At 35.7% G+C, this 20,303-nt stretch overlaps 1 protein-coding gene across 3 annotated transcripts in view; it reads right to left on the bottom strand.

Moving 5' to 3' along the window:
- Nelf-A (Negative elongation factor A) overlaps nt 1-20,303 on the bottom strand; it is a 165,316-nt gene that overhangs the window by 4,418 nt on the left and 140,595 nt on the right. For all 3 annotated transcript variants that reach the window (XM_090391011.1, XM_090391013.1, XM_090391014.1), the window contains exon 10: nt 8,500-8,599. In XM_090391011.1, the coding sequence (XP_090247137.1) occupies nt 8,500-8,599 (100 nt within the window). The remainder of the gene's footprint in view (nt 1-8,499; nt 8,600-20,303) is intronic.

Here is a 20,303-nt window from a genome sequence, read left to right as displayed (position 1 = left end):
CCCTCTTTCTTGAATTTGCTGTGGTGGAGCATGGTGGTTTTCTTCCATGATACCCTGTGGGTGGTGTCCAAAACATGGTCAGCCAAGCCTGAATGGCCATAGTTGTGTTTGAAGATGTACGACTTGTGTTCCTCTAGACGGATGGATGCTGATCTGCCTGTCTGTCCAAAGTACACCAGCTTATAGGAACAGGGTACTTTGTAAACTCCAGGCAGAGAGAGAGGAGAGAGCTGATCTTTTGTAGAACGGATAAGGGTAGCAAGCTTGTGGTGGGGTTTATATGCTGTGTGTAGGTTGTACTTTTTTAGTATCTTGGGTATTTTTTCGGATGTGCCACGGATGTAGGGTATAGTGATGGCATTTTTAAAATCTTGTTGACGAGAAGGACGGGGAATGGGGGAGGAGTTGATTATTTTTTTGATACAGTGATCGCTGTAGCCATTGGAGAGGAAAGTGCTGTGTATGTGGTTAAGCTCAGTAGTGAGGGCGGTTCCACTGGAACCAAGATTGTGGGCTCTCTTGGTAAGGGTTTTAATAATGCCCTATTGTTGAGAGGGGTGGTGGTGGTGGGAGAGTTTGTGAATGTATCTGCCTGTGTGTGTGGGTTTTCTGTATACGGTGAAGGTAAGTGTATCATTAGGCAGGCGTGTGACTAAGGTGTCTAGGAAGGGTAAACAATTGTTCTTTTCCTTTTCCATAGTGAACTGGATTCTTGGATGTAGACTATTGAGATGACTGAGGAAGGAGTCTAACGTGTCTGGGCCATGAGGCCAAATAGAGAACACATCATCTACATATCTTAGCCAGATAGAAGGTTTGAGTGGGGCTGAGTCTATGGCTCGTTTTTCGAAATCTTCCATATAGAAATTGGCAAGGGGGGGGGTGAGAGGGGGGGAACCCATGGCAGTTCCCTCTATCTGCTTTGTTGTTCCAAGAGAAATACCCAGAGTTAATGGCAAAGGAAAAGAGATCTAAGATGTCAGAGGGAAAAACGTTTTCTAAGAGAGATAAGGTGTCAATTAAGGGAATATTGGTAAACAAAGAGGAGATATCAAAGCTTACCAATATGTCTGTCTTATTCAAGGTTAAATTTTCTGTGAGGGCTTTAAAATGGGTCGAGTTTTTTATATAGGAAGGGGACCTTCTGGTGAGGGGGGATCAGAGAGTTGGCCAGCTGTTTAGATAGTCTATAGCAAGGTGCATTGGTGGCATCTACTATAGGCCTGAGTGGGGAATTGGGTTTGTGGATTTTTGGTAAACCGTATATTCGGGGGGGGGGGGGGGGACGGGACGGGAGCGGAAAGGTTTAAGTTTTTTCGTGACGTCAGGGGGCCAGGAAGATACTTTTTTGAGTAAGATTTTTAGTTTCTTAGCTTGTGTTTTTGTGGGGTCGTGTTCTAGCAGGATGTAGGTAACGCGATCACGGAGGATAATGTTCATTTTACGATTGTATTCACTGGTATTAAGAACTGTGGCATTACCCTTATCCGCTCTGGTGATGACGATACTTTTTTCTTTACGTAGTTTCAGGAGAGCTGTACGTTGGGCATATGATAAATTACTTTTTGGCAGCGAAGAATGCGCGAGGATGTTGGCTAAGTCAAGTCTGATGTTGTTAGCTATCTCCGACGGTAAGCGACCGATTCCACATTCGATGTTCACCATTATGTCAAGCACCGGCACTTCCTTCGGAGCGACGGGCAAAATTACGGCCGAGGCAAAGGGTGCTGACGGCATCGTCGTTGAGCCCTTTGGAAGAGAGGTTTATTACTGTCAGGACGAAAGTCTCAAATAAGACAGTTTCAAATAAGATTGCTAGACTTCTTAGACCACATAAAATAAGAGTGGCCTTTAAACCCACAGAAACGATTAGACAATTCTTAAGATCTCCAAAAGATAGCCATCCTTTCTCCAAACATGTTGGAGTTTATAACATACTATGCTCGTGTGGGGTGAATTACATCGGCCAAACTTCAAGGAGCCTTGAAATTAGGCAAAAAGAACATATAGGTGAAGTCAATAATAACAGAGAAGAAAAATCAGGTTTAGCTTTTCATTTCTCAAGAACGAACCATACCATAGAGTGGGATAGAAGCACAATTCCTTACATGGAGGAGGACTTCCGCTCCCGAATTTTTAAGGGTCCACAACAGTTGCCCGCTGAACACAAAACCTTAACAGGAACCAAGGATTAATCTTGCCCGTGATCTGGAAAACCCTTATCAGATCCTTCAACTCGCCAGAACTGAATTATAGTGCCAACTACAGAACGTTCCTAAATAACAACAAGTGAGATCATCCACGCTCTATGAATGTATTGTACGCGCTCTGTTCTTTGTTTAATATAATTGGAATCGGTTGATTTTAGTTTGTAATAGTTTTTTTACTTTTTAGTGCATTACATCAGTTATGTACCCTGAAGATGCCAACAGACTTAGTTGGTGAAACTAGTTGGTATAACTTAGTTGTTTATTATATACACTTGATCAATATAATCCCAATAAAAGTTTTTTCAGATGTTAGTAGATTTTTCCCAGCAGACTTTGTGACTTTGGTTCTCATCATTAGGATTAGCCGAGAAAAGCATATGACTTGATAATGCACTGGCTCGCTGTCTCTTGTAAGGTAATGTCCCTCGTATTCTTCCATACGTAATTCGACAGATTTGTCTGTCTGCCCAAAATAAGGAATATCACAATCACACAATATTTTATATACACCAGGGTATTTGAGTTGATGATGATAAGGTTTTGGGTCGCTTATTAAGAAACGGATCTTTGGAAGTGGAGTGAACAATTTATGGTGTTCCTAAAATCCATAAAGAGAACACTCCATTACGCCCAATTGTAGAAGGTATCAATTCTCTGACGTACAATCTTTGAAAATATCTTGCCAAATACCTAAAAGGTTTTTCAGGCAAGTCACCATCCTTTATCAAGAACACTACAGAATTTGTTACATACATCAAGGATATTACAGTTAATGAAGATGACATCATGGCTAGCTTGGACATAACTTCTTTATTCACTAATGTCCCAACAGATGAAGTCCTAACATTACTCAAGGACAAGTTATCCAAAAAAATGTTAGCCTTGCTTACACATTGCATCAGGTCTGGTTACTTCAAATTTCAAGATAATATATACAAACAAAATCATGGACTGGCTATGGGTAATCCTTTATCCCCTGTACTCGCATATATTTACTTAGAGGATTTTGAAACCAAGGCTATCTCTTCCTTATTTGGAGCCATGGACATGAATCCCGTATGGTTTTCCTCGAACATCTCAATAGCCGACATCAAAGTATTAAGTTTACTGCCGAGCTTGAAACGGATAATTCCTTGCCTTTTCTTGATGTCAAAATGACTCGCTCTTCTGGTAAACTCAAAATATCGATATATAGAAAGCCCACACATACCAACAGATATCTGCATAGTCAGTCCCATCACTTCCCTCCTCATAAGCTTGGAATAATTTCCACCTTGGGACATAGAGCCCGTTCTCTTCTGGATGACCCAAATGAACTTCTTACAGAAATAAACCATCTGAAAACTTCTTTCGAAGTTAATGGATAGTCCAAGAGAATCATTGAAAAATTCCTACTTAATCCTCTTAGACATCACTCAGAAGAAACAAATAGATTCAAAGGCAATATATCAATTCCTTACATAAGTACAGTTTCAGATAAATTAGCAAACGTTCTAAGAAAATACAATATCAGAACCTTGTTCACTCCACTTCCAAAGATACGTTTCTTAATAAGCCACCCAAAACCTTGTCATCATCAACTCAAATACCCTGGTGTATATAAAATATTGTGTGATTGTGATATTCCTTATTTTGGGCAGACAGACAAATCTGTCGAATTGCGTATGGAAGAACACATGAGGGACATTACTTACAAGAGACAGCGAGCCAGTGCATTATCAAGTCATATCCTTTTCTGGGCTAATCCTAATGATGAAAACCAAAGTCACAAAGTCTGCTGGGAAAAATCTACTAACATCTTCCATTGCAATGATGAACTAGAGAGAAAAATCGTGGAATCTAGAGAAATCATCTTCAATCCTGTTCATCTAAATAATAACTTGAGCTACAACCTCCCAGATAGTCATTCAGCTGTAATCATGTACTGGCATTCATGTGATGTGCAAGCACGCACTCTCCCAACAATGCAACAAACGAAAGAACAGCTTTAAATACAACTACAACGTTTTCATGCTAATTATGTATAGAGACTCTATGTTGTTCACAGTCTTTTACCCTTCAGTGTTTAGTGTTTTTTCTTTCTTTTATAATGTCACCTGATGAAGGCTGTTATAGGCTGAAACTAGTAGCATTTTTATATTAAAACATTTTTACTTAAATCTCGGTTCTAGTCATTCAATTCTTCATAAAAATACGTATGTTAACTGAGTTAATGATCATTCTTTCATCTATAATCTTCATGACGAGGCTTCTATTATTAACAACAAAAGAAACTTCAACAAGACACTGAAGAGCAGTGCAATTTCTCAAAGTAATTACTCCATACTTCAAGGATATCTTTTTCTCCAGTTTTCGTATCACCTTTATCATTCCTTTTACAGCACTCTTTTCTCCATATTTGAGATTCTTCAACAACCTCCAGAATATCTTGCCACCTTGTTGATATTTATTTTCTATGTTCTTACCAAAGTCTTCCCATGACTTTTGTTTAGCTAGTTTTACACTCTGTATTCTCTAAGAGCACAAGCTGATTTATTTGCCAGGAACTTTTGATATGCTGTCTTCTTTTCCTACACTGCCTCTTTAGCTTCCTGTGTCCACCATGGAGTTCTGATTTTTCTATCACTGCAGACAACCTCACTACATGCCTCTCTGGCTGATTCAATTAATGTTTTCTTCAGAGCTTGCCACTGAATCTCCAAGGTTTGATTCCTGTTCTCAAACGCTTTCATTATTCTTAAATAATGTTTGTATATTTTAGTCTACAGTTCACATCTGAGAGATGCTCAACTTTTATTCGCTTTAAAACTTTCTTACATGTTCTTCTTTTCAATATGAAATTCAATTTTATTCTGCTCAAGACTAAATGGTGATCACTTCCAATTTTAAATCCTTTGTACACTCTAGTGTCCTGCACCAGAGAGAAAACATCACTATCAACAATAACATAGTCAATGAGACTATGTTACTGTTTGCCTCTTCTCTTCATGTGAATTTGTGCACATTTTTATTTTGGAACATGGTGTTAGTAATAACCAGTCCATGTCCTGAGTAGAAATCCAACAAGTATTTGCCATTATTATTAGCTTTGCTATTTTCTCCAAATTTTACCACGATATTTTTGTATACCTGACAATCATTTCCTACTCTGCTATTTAGATCCCCGACAAGGATCAACTTTTCATTTTTCATTGTATCAGTTGATTTCTCTAAATCCTCAAAAAATTCCTCCACTTCTACCTTAGCAGAACCTTCTGTGGGACCATAGGCACAAACACATCTCATTGTCCAGTTCCCCATTCTAATGTTTGCCCATTGAATTTTATTGCTCAGAAAGATCTCACCAGTTTTTGCCTTTTGTTTGTTTCAGTCATCCCTATTATATCGATTTGTTACTAATCCAATTCCTCAGCTAGCTCCATTTCGTTGCCATTCAGGCTTCTTATGTTGAGAGTACCAATCTTGAACTCTAGTGATATTGAGTTCGGGTGTGTTCCAGTAGCTAACTTTTTGCTGTTTGCCCTGGTTCCCTGGCGACAACAGCGGGGGCCTTGTTTAACCGGGCGATGCCCCAGCCGGCACGAAATTCTGTCATGTTGTACCATTATTTAATATTGTGGTTTAAGCCAATAAGAATAAAATTTGGTCGGTTAAATCCCAAATTGCCAGCCCATCATCATTCGTTCAGTATCCAGGTTGATACCTAACAGAATACGCCATGAGAAGGTGAGATCTGGACATTAGGTCAGAAGCCCTGGTCGATTCTCGGCATTCCTTTAAAGGTTATGTGGAGATCTCCTCTCAGTTATACAGCTTTGACCCTTATGCACCCCTTCTTGTAAAAATCTGATTGTGACAAATTCTATTTGGCCTGAAGCCTGCTTATTCTACTCTAAGTTTCTCTTCCACAATTTTTCTTAGCCTTTTATCAAGTATAAATCTGCTAATATAAATCTCCTGGAACAGTCAACAGGAAAAATCTTGTGTAATTCTCACAATCAATTTTATTTCCATTTTATAGATCAGTTCTCAACAGATCAACTATAATAATTAAGAATGTGATCAAACCACAAAGCCTATAACAAATGAGATGTAGACAAAGACCAAGAGAAAAGTAATCTGTTTATATTCTTTTTGAAGAGCTGGAGGTTGGAACCTTTGGGGAATGTATCATGGGCAAAGCTGTTCCACAGAACTGAGGTACACAGAATGAAAGATGAATGAAAGTAGCAGGTTCAGTGTAAGCAATTCAATTGTAAAAGGATGTTGAACAGTTTTTGCTTGTCTAGCAGAAATGGGGGAAATGACAGATGCCGGTTCTGCTGAAGAAGAGACAATGAAGGGAACTGACCACCTGTGAGACAATGGTTGCAACCTATTAGAGAGAGAGAGTCAATTGGCCAAAGTGCTCACGCTAAACAGCATTAAGAATTTTTGGAGAGACCTTATGTGCACTACCAAAAAATGTGAGAGCAGTATTCAAGGGGTTGTCAAATTTAAGATTTGTGCAGAGATGCCAAGTTTCTTTTTGAGGCCAACAGTGTTATAGAAAGTAGTTAAGCCAGTAAAGGTTAGTAATAAGTTTCAATAAAGAAGAGATCTGATCTTGATTGTTAAAAGCTGAACATTATGAAAGGCAAAAAAAGGAGGGAAGAACTGTGGGCTTTTTTTGAAAGGTAAAAACAAAGTTGTGTTTTAGGAGCATTAAAGGTGATGAGGTTGACCAGGCTATCATCATCCCACCAAAGGATGGCATGAAGACCAGTGTTTAGGACACCGATTATTAAGATATTAGATTAGAACTTGACATTGTTAGCACTGAAGGATATGTGAGCAGGGCTAATCTAATCTGGTATGGCCACTTAAACGGAAAGGTTAGCATAATAGGCATTTGATGAAAACCTGGCAGGAAAGAGAGCCAGAGGAAAACCAAGATCTAGGCGAACTGATTTGGTCAGAAGTGCCTCAGAAGCATGAAATGTTAGACATGACAATATCAGAGTACTGACAAGTAATAGACTAATCTGGAGACAAATTGTTGATAGGAGATTAATAATAATGTAAACTTAATCATGTAGTTGTCACAGTAGCCTGAACACCTCTTGAGAAGGTACATATCAGGAAACTGATGATTCCAGACTCTTTTCTCCATTTCTAAGCTTTTTCAGTAACCTCCAGAATGTTTTGTCACCCTCCTGATATGTATTTTCTATATCGTTACCAAAATCTTCCCTTTTATTTACCTAGTTTTACACAGTGCTTCTCTTTCTTATATTTTTCTCTGTATTCTCAGAGCACAAGCTGACTTACTTGCCAGGAACTTTTAATATACTTTTTTCTTTTTCTTGACTGCTTCTTCACCTTCCGAAATCTATAGTGAGCTATGATTTTTGTATCATTGTAGATAACCTCACCACATGCTTTTTTTTGATTGAATCAATTAAACTTTTCTTGAGGATATTGTGTATTTGAATCTACAGCTCACCTGTGAAAACTGTTCCACAGTGATTTGCTTTAAAACTTCTCTACATGAATTAGTTCGTCTTTATGCAGGAACATGATGTTAGTAATGACTAGTCCATGTCCTGAACAGAAATCCAGTGAGTACTTATGATTAAGCTTTGTTCTTTTCTTCAGATTTTCCCCCAAACATTTTTATATACCTGGTAATCGTTTCCTACTTTACTATTTAGAGCTCCAACAAGTACTGGCTTTTCCTTTTGCCTTGTGTCAGCTGCCTTCTCTAATTCCTTGAAAAATTCCTCCACTTCTCCTTAGGAGAACCTTCTGTGGGACCACAAGCACAAATGAGTCTCATTCAGAATGGGAAACTTATATATTTCCCATTTTCATACCTGCTCACATCACTAAACTTAATATTATCATATTCAGGAAGATTGTTGTCATATTTAGTGTTGAATATTATAACTACTCCTTTTTCTTGATTGCTATTGCCAGAATATAAAATTGTGTATTTGTTGCTTAAAAAAAAAACTCAATATCAGCAAAGTTCAAGACTGGCTCCATCACCACAAGGAGCACCGGAAAAGAAATTAAAATAACTGAATACGTATTGGATTGGTAATACATGAAATTTGTAATGTTACTGAAACAAAGAAGAAAAAACAGGCCAGATTTTTTTAACCAACAAAATTTTATTCATGTAAAATATGCAATTTTGCATTCTGTGTTGGATAGTAGAATCCCTAAGAGGTAATCGAATGAAGAAGAAATTAGCAAACAACTGATCACTCTCAAATAGTGATGTTAAAAAATAACAATAACATACCTCGAGAACCAGCCATAAATCCCAATATAAGTGCCTTTTCTGGTCTTGTAACCCTGTTTGAATTTTCAAACATTTCTTGGGCTTCTTGCATTTGTTCTTTCTGGAAAAGAAACATCATTTGAAATGAAAACTGGCTACATATTACATAATCAAAAACTGCATAACTTTTCACTTAAGAAATGTTCAAACAACATCTGTGACTGAAGAATTACATATCTGACTGCTATGAAGTTTAGATAATTCTTTCTATTTCTCTCTGTGATGCTTTCCTGATAGATGGCAGGGGATGGAATTGATGCAGTCGTGCTTCAGAGTTAGATGAGAAGAAAGCAAAGGAAATTAATTATATACCCCATTATATTAACGTTATTCAGCGAAAACAACTTCTATGATATATACCACCATGATGAATGTTTGTGACTGTCTTTAGGCAGGAGATGAGTTTTATTACTTGTTGTGAGACTGATGTTGTATTTATTATAAGCCTGATTTTTGGTCTCTAGATGCAGGGTTTTTCCATGTTTGGTCTCTGGAGTAAGATTTCGGGATTCCAAAAAACCTTTATATTACTAATGCACTACAAGTTTATAGCCTTTTTGTGGAAGGGAGTGAAAATAAAATACCTTTAATTACTAAAAGGTGTAAGGAATTATATGAGAACCTACATTAATGGCATGAACCATATGTAAATGACCAGAACATTTAAGGAGGAAAGAATAGACCCGAAAAGAAATGCATTCATCAGAAACAAATAAATTACCAATAAATTACAGTTGTGGTGTTTTGTGTTTGTGTGCATGAAAGAAGTTGCTGTGGGAGAAGAATGAATTATGTCATCCTGTTATCTCTGGACACATATGTTGATAGATTAATTGCAAATATTTCGATTCACATTTTGTGAATCATCGTCAGTGTAAACCAGTTAGAAATCAAAAAATGAAACAATGAAGTTAGGTATATGGTGAATTGAATCAGTATATGCAGTCGTGAGATAGCATATACTGATTTTAATGATTGCCTCCATATTCTTTCATTTTCTGCAGATCATGTAGATGATATAATCACCATAAGATTAAAATTAGAATTAGTAAGCATTCATATATACTTCACAAAGTGCAGAAATCAACTATGCATGTAATGCAAATTTTTAAAAGCAAATAAAACTTTATTATGACTTGAAATAAGATAATATTGCCTTTGAGATTTCCTATACCATTGTGACAGTTCACATATACTAATTTTAATTTCTGCAGGAAAAAACTGAAACTGGGATGGGTTGCATATTGAAAAACTTACCAAATATAGACACATGATATATATGATGAAGTGAGTTCCTCCCTAATGTACATGGAGGTACAACCCAGAATAATCGTATTAAGTGACATCCCATATTACAATGGAATGGCATTCTCCAGCATTCTGCTTTTCATAGAAAAGCAGAAGATGGGAGGATGGTTTAGGGAGTACTGACATTTTAAATGTTCTATATATTCAATCCATCACACAATGAGAGATATGTCTGCAGACAAGAAAGAATGGTGAGAATATAACCATTATGAATTACAAATGAACTGCTCCTCATATGTCATATTAATAATTTTTTTAGTTATATAGGTAGAGAAAGAGAAGAGAGAAACATTTCTATGAATCTTGCCACCTGGAAAGTGGTCAAAATACTGTTAATTCTAAATTATACTTGCAAAGAAATTATATTCTTGTTTAATCCCCTATCCAAGTGCAAGCAAACAAAGTCTGTGTGTGAAGTATTTCCACAAACTAGACTACTTATATAGAGAGGCTGATGATTTCATATCAACTGCCATAGTATCCCATAATGCAAAGCACACTGCCTTGTGGAAGTGCATAATACTATGCATTATGGGAGGGTGACTACCACAACTGGATATGATGTGAAGTATAAAAAATTCACAGCCTAGTCAGGAAGATAACTCATTTGTGAACTTTGTTTGCTTCACTTAGATAAAGGATTAACCAAGAATATAATTTCTTGGCAAGTATAATTTACTTTATAACCAAGTGAAAAAAACTTTCTACAGCTGTTAATCCAAGATTAGAACATTTAGAAACCACCGATACTGAAAGCAATGGAAAAGTAATATTTATGATGAATGATATTTCTCTTATGCAAAATTAGCTATATTATATATAATACTAATCTTACTATTAATAAACAGCACCAATGAATAAATTCTAATTAAATATGAATCCAGAGACTGATATATCTAGTGATAATGACATATCCAGTTCTGTTAGGTAACAGCATCAGATACGAAGAGTACATATGCAATAAATACAGAATAAAAGAATCCTTTGATAACATGAAAATACAAAGTTCTGCTGAGTCTTTTGTAGTTGAGAGGATAAGGGATATCATAAATAATGTTATTTAGTTTATATATGCAGGGTAGTTCAAAATTCCATGTACAAACTTTGAGGGGAGGCAGAGAACATCAAAATCAGCCATATTCACATAAGAAAGCATGACCAGAAATGTCACCTGAAAGTGATAGGTAGCACTGTTCGCCAGCACTCCAGGTGAGCAATTGGGGCTTCCTCATTCAAGCTTTCGATGTCGTATGAAGAACATGTGTCGTTTTACAAGTGTTGAGATGGCAGACATGTACCTTGTTTACCATATTATGTATCCAACTACTATTGAACTGTTCAGTTACGCCTAATAAAGTTTTTTTACACTACTTACTGCCTTGTGTTATTTCTGTATCTTTGTGTCCCTGTCAGTACCTTCCGGTCATGCTTTCCTATGTGAATATGGTTGATTTTGATGTTCTCTACCTCCCCTCAAAGTTTGTACGTGGAATTTTGAACCATCCTGCATATTGGTAAGCAAAGATACCCTCTGTTTAGAAAGCTCTAAATTTTAATTCTACCTAATTTCTTTATGACTTTTCAAATGAAGGTGAGTTAGTTAATCTCATTTGAAAGTTTTTTTTTTTTTTTTTTTTTTTAACCCACAGAAACAAACTGTGTAGATAAGATTCATGAATCTATCACAACATTCAGTTCTGAGATCACTTGGTTGTGCAGGAATCACACATTATGGGGAAGATGAAGATTATGTATATATTGTTATATATTCAGGTCTGTATTATAAAATGAACACTTACGAGTGGATATAGCTAATGTTATTTGGCATTAACAGGTATTCATTTATGTAAAATACCTGTCATGTTTTTATTATCTTAAGAGTTTATGGTATACTACAACTGCACATGTATCATCGATAATTTCTCAATTCTTCGAGTCACAAATTCTTAGGAAGTTCAATGTGATACCATCTCAAGATAAAAGACTATTATATGGTCAGAAGAATTTGTAATTCTAGGGTTAATACTAGTCCAGAGGTAATAAATGACTTATCCCAAGAAAGTTAAAGATTAAAGTTAACACAATATGAGAAATGTTGTTTTGTTCCAATTTGTGATTTATATTCTATCTAGTATTTTCCTCTTATCTATGTTCTACTATTATCTATGCTCGAGATATCACCAAAAATTTTTACTAATACTTAAGTTATTTCTCCCCTTTAGTACCCCTAATATTTGTATTTATACTGTGCCTTTTGGGATATTTAGTTTGAGATATCATATACAAAAACAAGGAGAAAGAACTCAAATATGTCTGAAAGTGTAACTATGTTGCAGTCGTGACACTTTATCTCGTTTCTTAACACATTAATTTCCTGCGTGATTAGGTTCGTAATTTTTCAAGTGGTGCATGGGACAGCAATTTCAGACAACTTTTCTTGAACAAAGTTGTCTGAAATTTATTTCAGACAACTTTGTTCAAGATTTATTTATTAAAATACAAAGTTTATTAAAGTTTTTAATAAACCTTGAACAAAGGTTTATTAAAAACTTTAACATGGTACAATTCAATGTTTGTTATTACTCAATTCAATGCTAAACTAAATACTTACAAACTAACATTAACTTAATACAAGTAATTAGGCTATGATCCTATAATGGGTATTACGATCATGACGCCATACACATTCAACACATAACTTCATATGACATGGACATATAAGATTAATTCACACTATTTAACTATTCAAACTTAAGTAGATTAACTAAACCTTTTACTGCACTAACACACAACTATGACATTTTAACTTTCCTATACATTACAATAGACATGCAAAATTCTCAGGACACTTAATTATTCATATAACATTAACACTAGCTAGCTTATTTTTAATATATTCTGTCAGATACTAAAGTCCTAGTATAAATTTTCCTTGGTCACTTCAACAGTTCCGTATTAGAATAACGATACCTATTACAGACAAATTTTAGTTAACATTAGATATATTTTACAGTACCTTTCTTTCTTGAGTTTTTCATATGGGCCTTTATCTTTTTCTGATTGAACTAGCTTGGTATAACCTCTCCGATAATCTGTTTCTCCTACGTTCCTTTTGGAACTGAACTTTGCTTACGCGGTCTTAACCTCTCGTAACTTAGGACACACTTTGAATCATCTATATAATGGCTGTACAACTCGCGACGTGGATATCGATATCTTTACAGCTTTCCCTTTCTCGTGGTTGTCACTGAAGTTGAAACACAAAGAATATGTTTCCTTTTCTTTGACTCTATGGCATTCTTCGCTTCTTACATAGGAAATCCGGAATCGAAATCGCGCTCACTTTTGTTTCCATGTTGTGACGACGGAGATATAACCCCAATCTCCACTCAGGAAAACCACGTGAAACCTATGCCACGGAGCTTGTAGAGAACTCCTCGGGAACAGAACCAAAATAAAAACCAAAAAGCCCCGTGGGTGGGTTTCCAACCCTTTTATACCTGCTCTCCTAACGGCACTTTTTTTAACTTCTTTTCTCTGCCCCCTTCTTGATTTTACTTCACCGACCAATTAGGGTGGCGTTTTTCTGCCAAATGTCCTTTGGTCGGCGAGCCAAACGATGTCTCAATCCGAGAATCGGCCCTAAGCGATTTTCTGTTGTTTTTCTTGTGCTAGCCTCTAACTTAATCCCCTTTCAAATTTTCTCTATGAATTTACTTTAATATTTTAATCTCTAGCCTCTCACATACCATCTTTTATGAATAATCCATTTCTGTCTTATTTAGTTAAATTTTCTCTTTTATATCATATTACAACATTAATATATTCTTTCTTTTTGTTAGTTAGTTCAACCAAACACCTTTATATTTTATTGGATGCAAGAATATTTCCTTTTCTTTTAAATAATTCATCTATTATTATTATTATTTTTTTTTTGCAGGGTTTTTAATTTATTTATTCTTCATGTTATACCATGATAGCTGAGAATTCTACATTCTTAAGATATCAGGTGTAACAATGTCATCTGAAGATTTTCGGTTTTACTAATAGTAACAAATGACAAATTCATTTTTTCTTTCTTTCTTTCTTTTTTTTTAATGAGAAATATTTCTTAAATGAGTTTTATGAATATTCAAATCAACAAGTTTATCAAATCTACACCAAAGAATAAGTTTTGAAATGAAGAGATCAATATTTTTGAGGTTGATCATATTTCTGACATTTAAAGCAGTACCAAGAGTTCAGGATATAGAGCCTTACTGAGTAACTCAGATAACCTGCTTTCAGAGGTGTTGAAGATGATGTTCCCAGGCAGAACAAGGTGCCCATCTCTACACATCTGGATTCTTCTTATGGTTATCACTTCTTGGTCCTTCAGCTCAGAGGAAAGATCCTCTTGAGGAGCATTAAAGAGCTCCTACTCTGATGTTACACCTCTAGAAAAGTTTATAAAGTTTTGTGGGGGGTAACCATAATTGACATTCCCGTGATAGATGTTGCACAAAGTAATTTTTTAGAATATCAGTGTCGCTGTTTCAATAAGGATGTCTCCTGAACAGAGCATCTTTATAGATTTTGGAGATCCTGCCAACCTTTCCAAATGGATGTTCCCCTGTTGAATGTTGGATTAAGAGAAGTAGTATAAGCTTATACGTTGGTTACACAAGACTTTCAATTTTTCAGGAAATAACAACGTATACTAAAATATTAATTAAAAAACTTTAATCAATACCTCCCTATATTTCGGCAATGTTACATTGCCATCTTCTGGAAACATAAAACTATGATATGTGCATGCAGGCACTAACAAGAGCAAATGAGGCTGACGAAGGCAACTGAAGTTGGTCCTAGAGTCCTAAAGGTGTCACTAGTGGGCTAAATTGGGTTGTCTTGGCTGTTGGGCTGATGTTCTTCAGATGCAAGCTTCCCAAATTTGGGAAGTTTTTTTTAGAGCTCAGGCTGATTCCAGGAAAAATCTTTTATACTTATATTTATTCTGCAGTGTAGTAACGTGGCTTTCTTCCAGCATATTCTGTGGTGGGTATCTAGTGCATGGTCAGCAAGTTTCAGTTTTATCAATACAGCCACTCAGGACTTGCTGACCATGCACCAGATACCCACCACAGAATATGCTGGAAGAAAGCCACGTTACTACACCACAGCAAATATAAGTATAAAAGATTATTCCTGGAATCACCTTCAGCTCTAAAAAAAACTTCCCAAACCTCAACAAATTTGAGAAGCTTGCATCCAAAGAACATCAGCCCAACAGCTAAAACAACCCAATTTAGTTCACTAGTGGGCACCTTTAAGACTCTAGGACCAACTTCAGTTGCCTTTTTCAGTCTCATTTGCTCTTGTTAGTGCCTGCGTGCAGATATCATAGTTTTATGTTCCCAGAAGATGGCAATGACTGAAATACAGGAAGGTACCGATTAAAGTTTTTTAATTAATATTTTAGTATATGTTGTCATTTCCTGAAAAATTTAAAGTCATGTTATATTTGTTGTAGCTTCTGTCTTTTGTTTCTTATTTTGATTTTTTATTGATGTTTCAGTGAGGTCTGAACATGGTTGAGGGCTTCTGATAAAACAAGAGGTGAAAATTTATTCATTCTCAGGAGGAAGTTGGTTCAGCGAACCTCCCCACCCACAATAGATGTATGCTCACTGGTAAATAATGCCTGTGCTCTGGAGTGGAACATCAGGGCTATACCATACCAGCAATGTAACAAGCCTAATGCACTTGATAGGATACCTGAAAGGCTGGCTAGTGCATAAATTGGAGAACATGGGATTAGAATATAAATTAAAGTTTTTATATTCTTATCACCTTAAATCTGTTGGTTACTAGATTTAAGGTGATAACAAACAGGTTAACATTCTTCTAGACTCAAATCAACCAGTAGGATAAGCAGGATTCCGTAAAGGCTTTAACACAATTGATCATATTCATGCAGTAAAACAAATAATAGAAAAAGCAGAAGAAAACCAATTGCCTCTCTGGTTAGCCTTCATTGATTATAAAAAAGCATTTGATTCCATCAAAACTAATGCAATAATCAAAGCACTCCAGAATCAGGGAGTTCATGGAGAATTATGGATGGACCTCCTCCAGGCAATATACCTCATTGCAACAGCAACAATCCAACTTCACACGAGTAGCAATAAAATATCAATTGAAAAAAGGTGTCAGACAAGGAAACTATCGCCCAAAATTTTTACAGAAGTCCTTCAAGAAATATTTAATAATATAAACTGGACAAACCTTGGTGTAAAAATTAATAAAGAAACTTAACACACCTAAGACATGCAGATGATATCATAATTTTTGCACACTCCAGAAGACCTTAATATAATGATAGAAGACCTATTGTAAAATTTCTTATTATATTTAATTATTCAAAATATATCTTCAAAATTCTTTATTCTAAATGTATACTCAACATTTCTCATTACTTGTCCTAACTTTAACTTTCTTATTATACTTTACTTATTATAGTCATAGCTCTGAGCTCTTAATACATTGCCTGATTTAGTCTCTTATTTATAATCCTCTCAATCAACTTTTATTTCCCCCCTTGTCTCAAGGCTGCAATTATGCTTCTTCATGTGCATGAAACTTTAGAACTAAGAAATTGCCTCTAGAGGAGCCAATTTCTTTGACTGAACTACTGGCGTCTTTCTATATTGAATTCTGAAAATTCATTTGTTTATATCGACTGCGCCATTAGGATTTGTAGATAGGAGTTGAATATCCTTCCAAAGAAAAACACTCAGCAAGGCACGGAATTTTCCCCTCTTGTACTTATTACTAAATCCAGCAATGCAAAATTACTACGTTTCAGTTGTGGCTGCTTAACTCTCTAGGTCACACAGATTCAATTTTTATGAGCAATACATTAGTATGCAGGAATCAGGAGGCAAATTATTTGACAAGCAAAACAATTTATTCATGCTAAATGAATGTACAATGAAAGTTAACACTAAGTATGCAAGTTGATTTAGGCTCTATACTTCTACAGCAAAATATGCTTGGAAACATAAGTAATCCTCTTAAGTTAACAATTCTCTCTTAAAGAACGTGTCTAAGGTACTAAATTACACAGAGCAAACTTACACATGCTAAACAATAGATAGGCTTAGCTAATAAACAATATTAAGCATATTAAATTTTCAAATTACATTAATTCTATCCTGTCTCTACAACTAAACAAGTTAATTCAATGATTAGAAAAATGCCTTCAATCCTCAAACAATATTAACTTAAAAACTTTAGAGTAATCTCTATCACAATTTCTGCCTCTAGTAAAATACAATATATTAGACCTTACTTTGTATATAGTTGTCTGGTCCACACTAATAGATTCTTGAAATCACTATCTTCCATTACATTCCGATCTTGGTTACACATACGAGCACCCTTTTCCGAGATCGCCGAGGTCACTTCTGAGAACGTCAGAAAACTCAAATGAGTTATCTTGCACTTCGGATGTCTGTTGGCTGGAATGTAGGTCACTGATCTTGAATCGGTATGACATCCTCAAACATCAATATGACCTTTGCTTCTATGTGGCCATCTCCCAGAAGACGATTGACCTCTACTATGGCTTACGAAAAACCGATGATGACAACAAATCACCTTCCGATGATGAATACCAAGACTCCTGTGTGCCCCTATTTGCACTGGCTCCCCCTTTTATATCTCTCCATCGACCTTGGGTCCTGTTACGATTTTATTCCCTTGGGTGTTTCATGGGTCTTCACCCAACACTCTTTCAGGTCGCTGCGTTAAGACGGCCTCCACCTACTTGACCTTTGCGATAGGTCGCATCTTAATCCGTCTGGTATATATCTTTGTTTTAACAATCCTTTCTTACAATTTAATTTATACTTAACTTTCTTTGTTCTTTGTTATTACATACAATAATTTGGCGGTTACATGATTTAACAGTTCACTCTAAATTTTATAATATTATAATAATATTCCATATTACATAAACATTAAAGAAAAAGCTAATTGAGCACAAATATTTTGTATGGATTTTCGTTTTTCTAAGGCTGGAACAGGCCATGCTAGGCCTAAATCCTTGATACGCATGAAGACGATGTTTACTCATTTTGTAACACCAAAAAACATAATAATAGAAAACAATTTCTTGGGAAGAGTCTCTTCATATCCATACTTAAATCATCTCATTGATCTAAACTGTGGACTCCAAAAGGAAATAAATAGGAGAGTTCAACTTGCATGGAGCGCATTCAGAAAACTGAAAAGCATTTTTTAAAACAATGATGTCCCATTCTGTTTAAAAAGGAAGACCAGTGTATACCAGTCATCTCATATGGTTGTGAAACTTGGTCGCTAACAAAAGCGCTGGTAAATAAATTAACAAAAACTCAAAGAAAAATGGAGAGGTTGATGCTAGGCACACATTAAAATATAAGAACCAAGACTTGCATCATTGACATCATTTTTCACCACAAGCGACTAAAATGGAAATTGCTGGACATCTATCCAGAAGAGAAGATGAGCGATGGAACACCATACTAACAAACTGGATTCCTAAAGAAGGGAAACAAGGCCGAGGACGTCCTAAAAGAAGGTGGAGTGATGAATTGTTAAATTTTGTTGGGAAAAATTGGTCAACCATTGCCATAAACAGAGAAAGGTGGAAAGAACTGGAGGAGGCCTTCATCCAAGCAGTGGATAGAAAATTGTTGAAAAGAAGAAGTGGCATGCTCCAAGGATCATTCTTTGGACTATTGCTGTACATGGTTGACTTTCCTCAGTTGCAAGGTTACAAACCAGACACACATTCACAAACTTTTCCATTACCCCCCCCCCTCAAAAATAATATGGTATCATTAAAACTAACAAATAGAGGCTATAATCTTTGTTCTAATGAGGCCTCTCTGAGAGCGGAACTCAGCAATATACACTACACCTTCCTATCTAATAGCTACAGTTACTACAGAACCACAAAAATAAAAAATAATAATAATCAATTCTTTCCTGAAAATACAACCTTTTCTTCAGAGGATTTTAGTAATGCTATCAGCATCCACTATGTCTGATGTCTAAGGCGCATCTTAAAAAAACAGCCCGAATTTAAAAAAATGAAACCTGTGAATAGCTCTCAAGCTCCACCCGAAACTAGCTACCCTTATCAGTTCCAGTAAGGACCAACTCTCTCCTCTTTTAGTTCTTGGTGTATATAGTTGCCTATTTCTGCAAGTTGGCTTAATATGAACAGACAAGATCAGCCACCATCCACATAGAAGAACATAAAAAATACATCTACAATTATATCTATGGTCGATCAGATCTTGCAGACTGTGATTTAGATACTGCTCATAGAATAGAGGAAAAAAAAAAAAAAAAAAAAAAAAAAAAAAAAAAAAAAGCTCCATCATAGCAAGTTTAGAATAGCAAGACTGTTTTTAGAATTTTCAGCTACCTCAAAAATCAGCATAATCTGAATAAATAGGGATGCATAAAACTTCCCAAAATATGGAAAACATTAACCCTTCAAGATCCTAGTTTACAAATGAGGCCCATAATGTGCACCCCACCTAATTATTATTATTATTAAGACTCGAACAGGAGTTCTTCGCAGAATTTAGGTCTTAACACATAGTTACATACCCGAGTTTCTCTGAAGGGAAAAAAAACTTTGCTTAACAGTGCCAAAGACTAACTCAAGAACTGGCTTCCAAAAAGGAAGGCCTCGAAAATGTCTCCTAGTCAGTGAATAGAACTGAACCTGCGAAGTGTTTCCAATGTCATTAATGTAAGCAAGGTCTGAATTTATATGGCCAATGAAAATTATTTAATACTTTCAAACAGTGGCATAATGTTAGTACCATATAGTCTTTTCAGTGATGTTTCACTTTATGTTTCAGTGCAATTGATTGAAAACATATGACAAAATATTACACAAACACCAAGCTATAATCAAAATTTCTAGTTTTCTTCCTTTCAATGATCAAAGTTGTGCGTTTACATGAAAACATGAAACTTGGATTGTTGGATGACAGCAATAAAGCATCACCCACAGAAATAAATTAAAACATAGATATATGGCCATATACAATCACCACTGAATGTTACTGAACCGGTTCCAGCAGCTAATTATTTTAAATATCAAGTGTTACTTTCCTATTTAAGGCAGTGATTTTTCACTTCACATCTGTCACTGACAAAGTTGACAGATGTGAGGTGAAATATCAACTCCAATATGGATGTTTGTCTGGCCAAATTAAGTTAAAAATAACTGCATTTGTATTCAATGTGAGAACAACTTTGGAAAGTGGATTTTGGTAATATCTGTTAGTAAATGCAGTTTACTATATTGATGTTTCTGAATTTTACGTTGTTCATAAAGGTGACTTTAATGTAGCACCAATGCTAATAAGGCTTTGAACACAACTTCTCATTATGTACAAAAATAGAGT

The sequence above is a fragment of the Typopeltis vanoorti genome, chromosome 4 (genome assembly GCF_054136105.1).
Source record: "Typopeltis vanoorti isolate ZY-2024b chromosome 4, IOZ_Tvanoo_1.0, whole genome shotgun sequence".
Taxonomy (NCBI): Eukaryota; Metazoa; Arthropoda; class Arachnida; order Uropygi; family Thelyphonidae; genus Typopeltis; species Typopeltis vanoorti.
The sequence above is the reverse complement of the archived record's forward strand: the minus strand, read 5'-3'. Positions and strand labels throughout refer to the sequence as shown.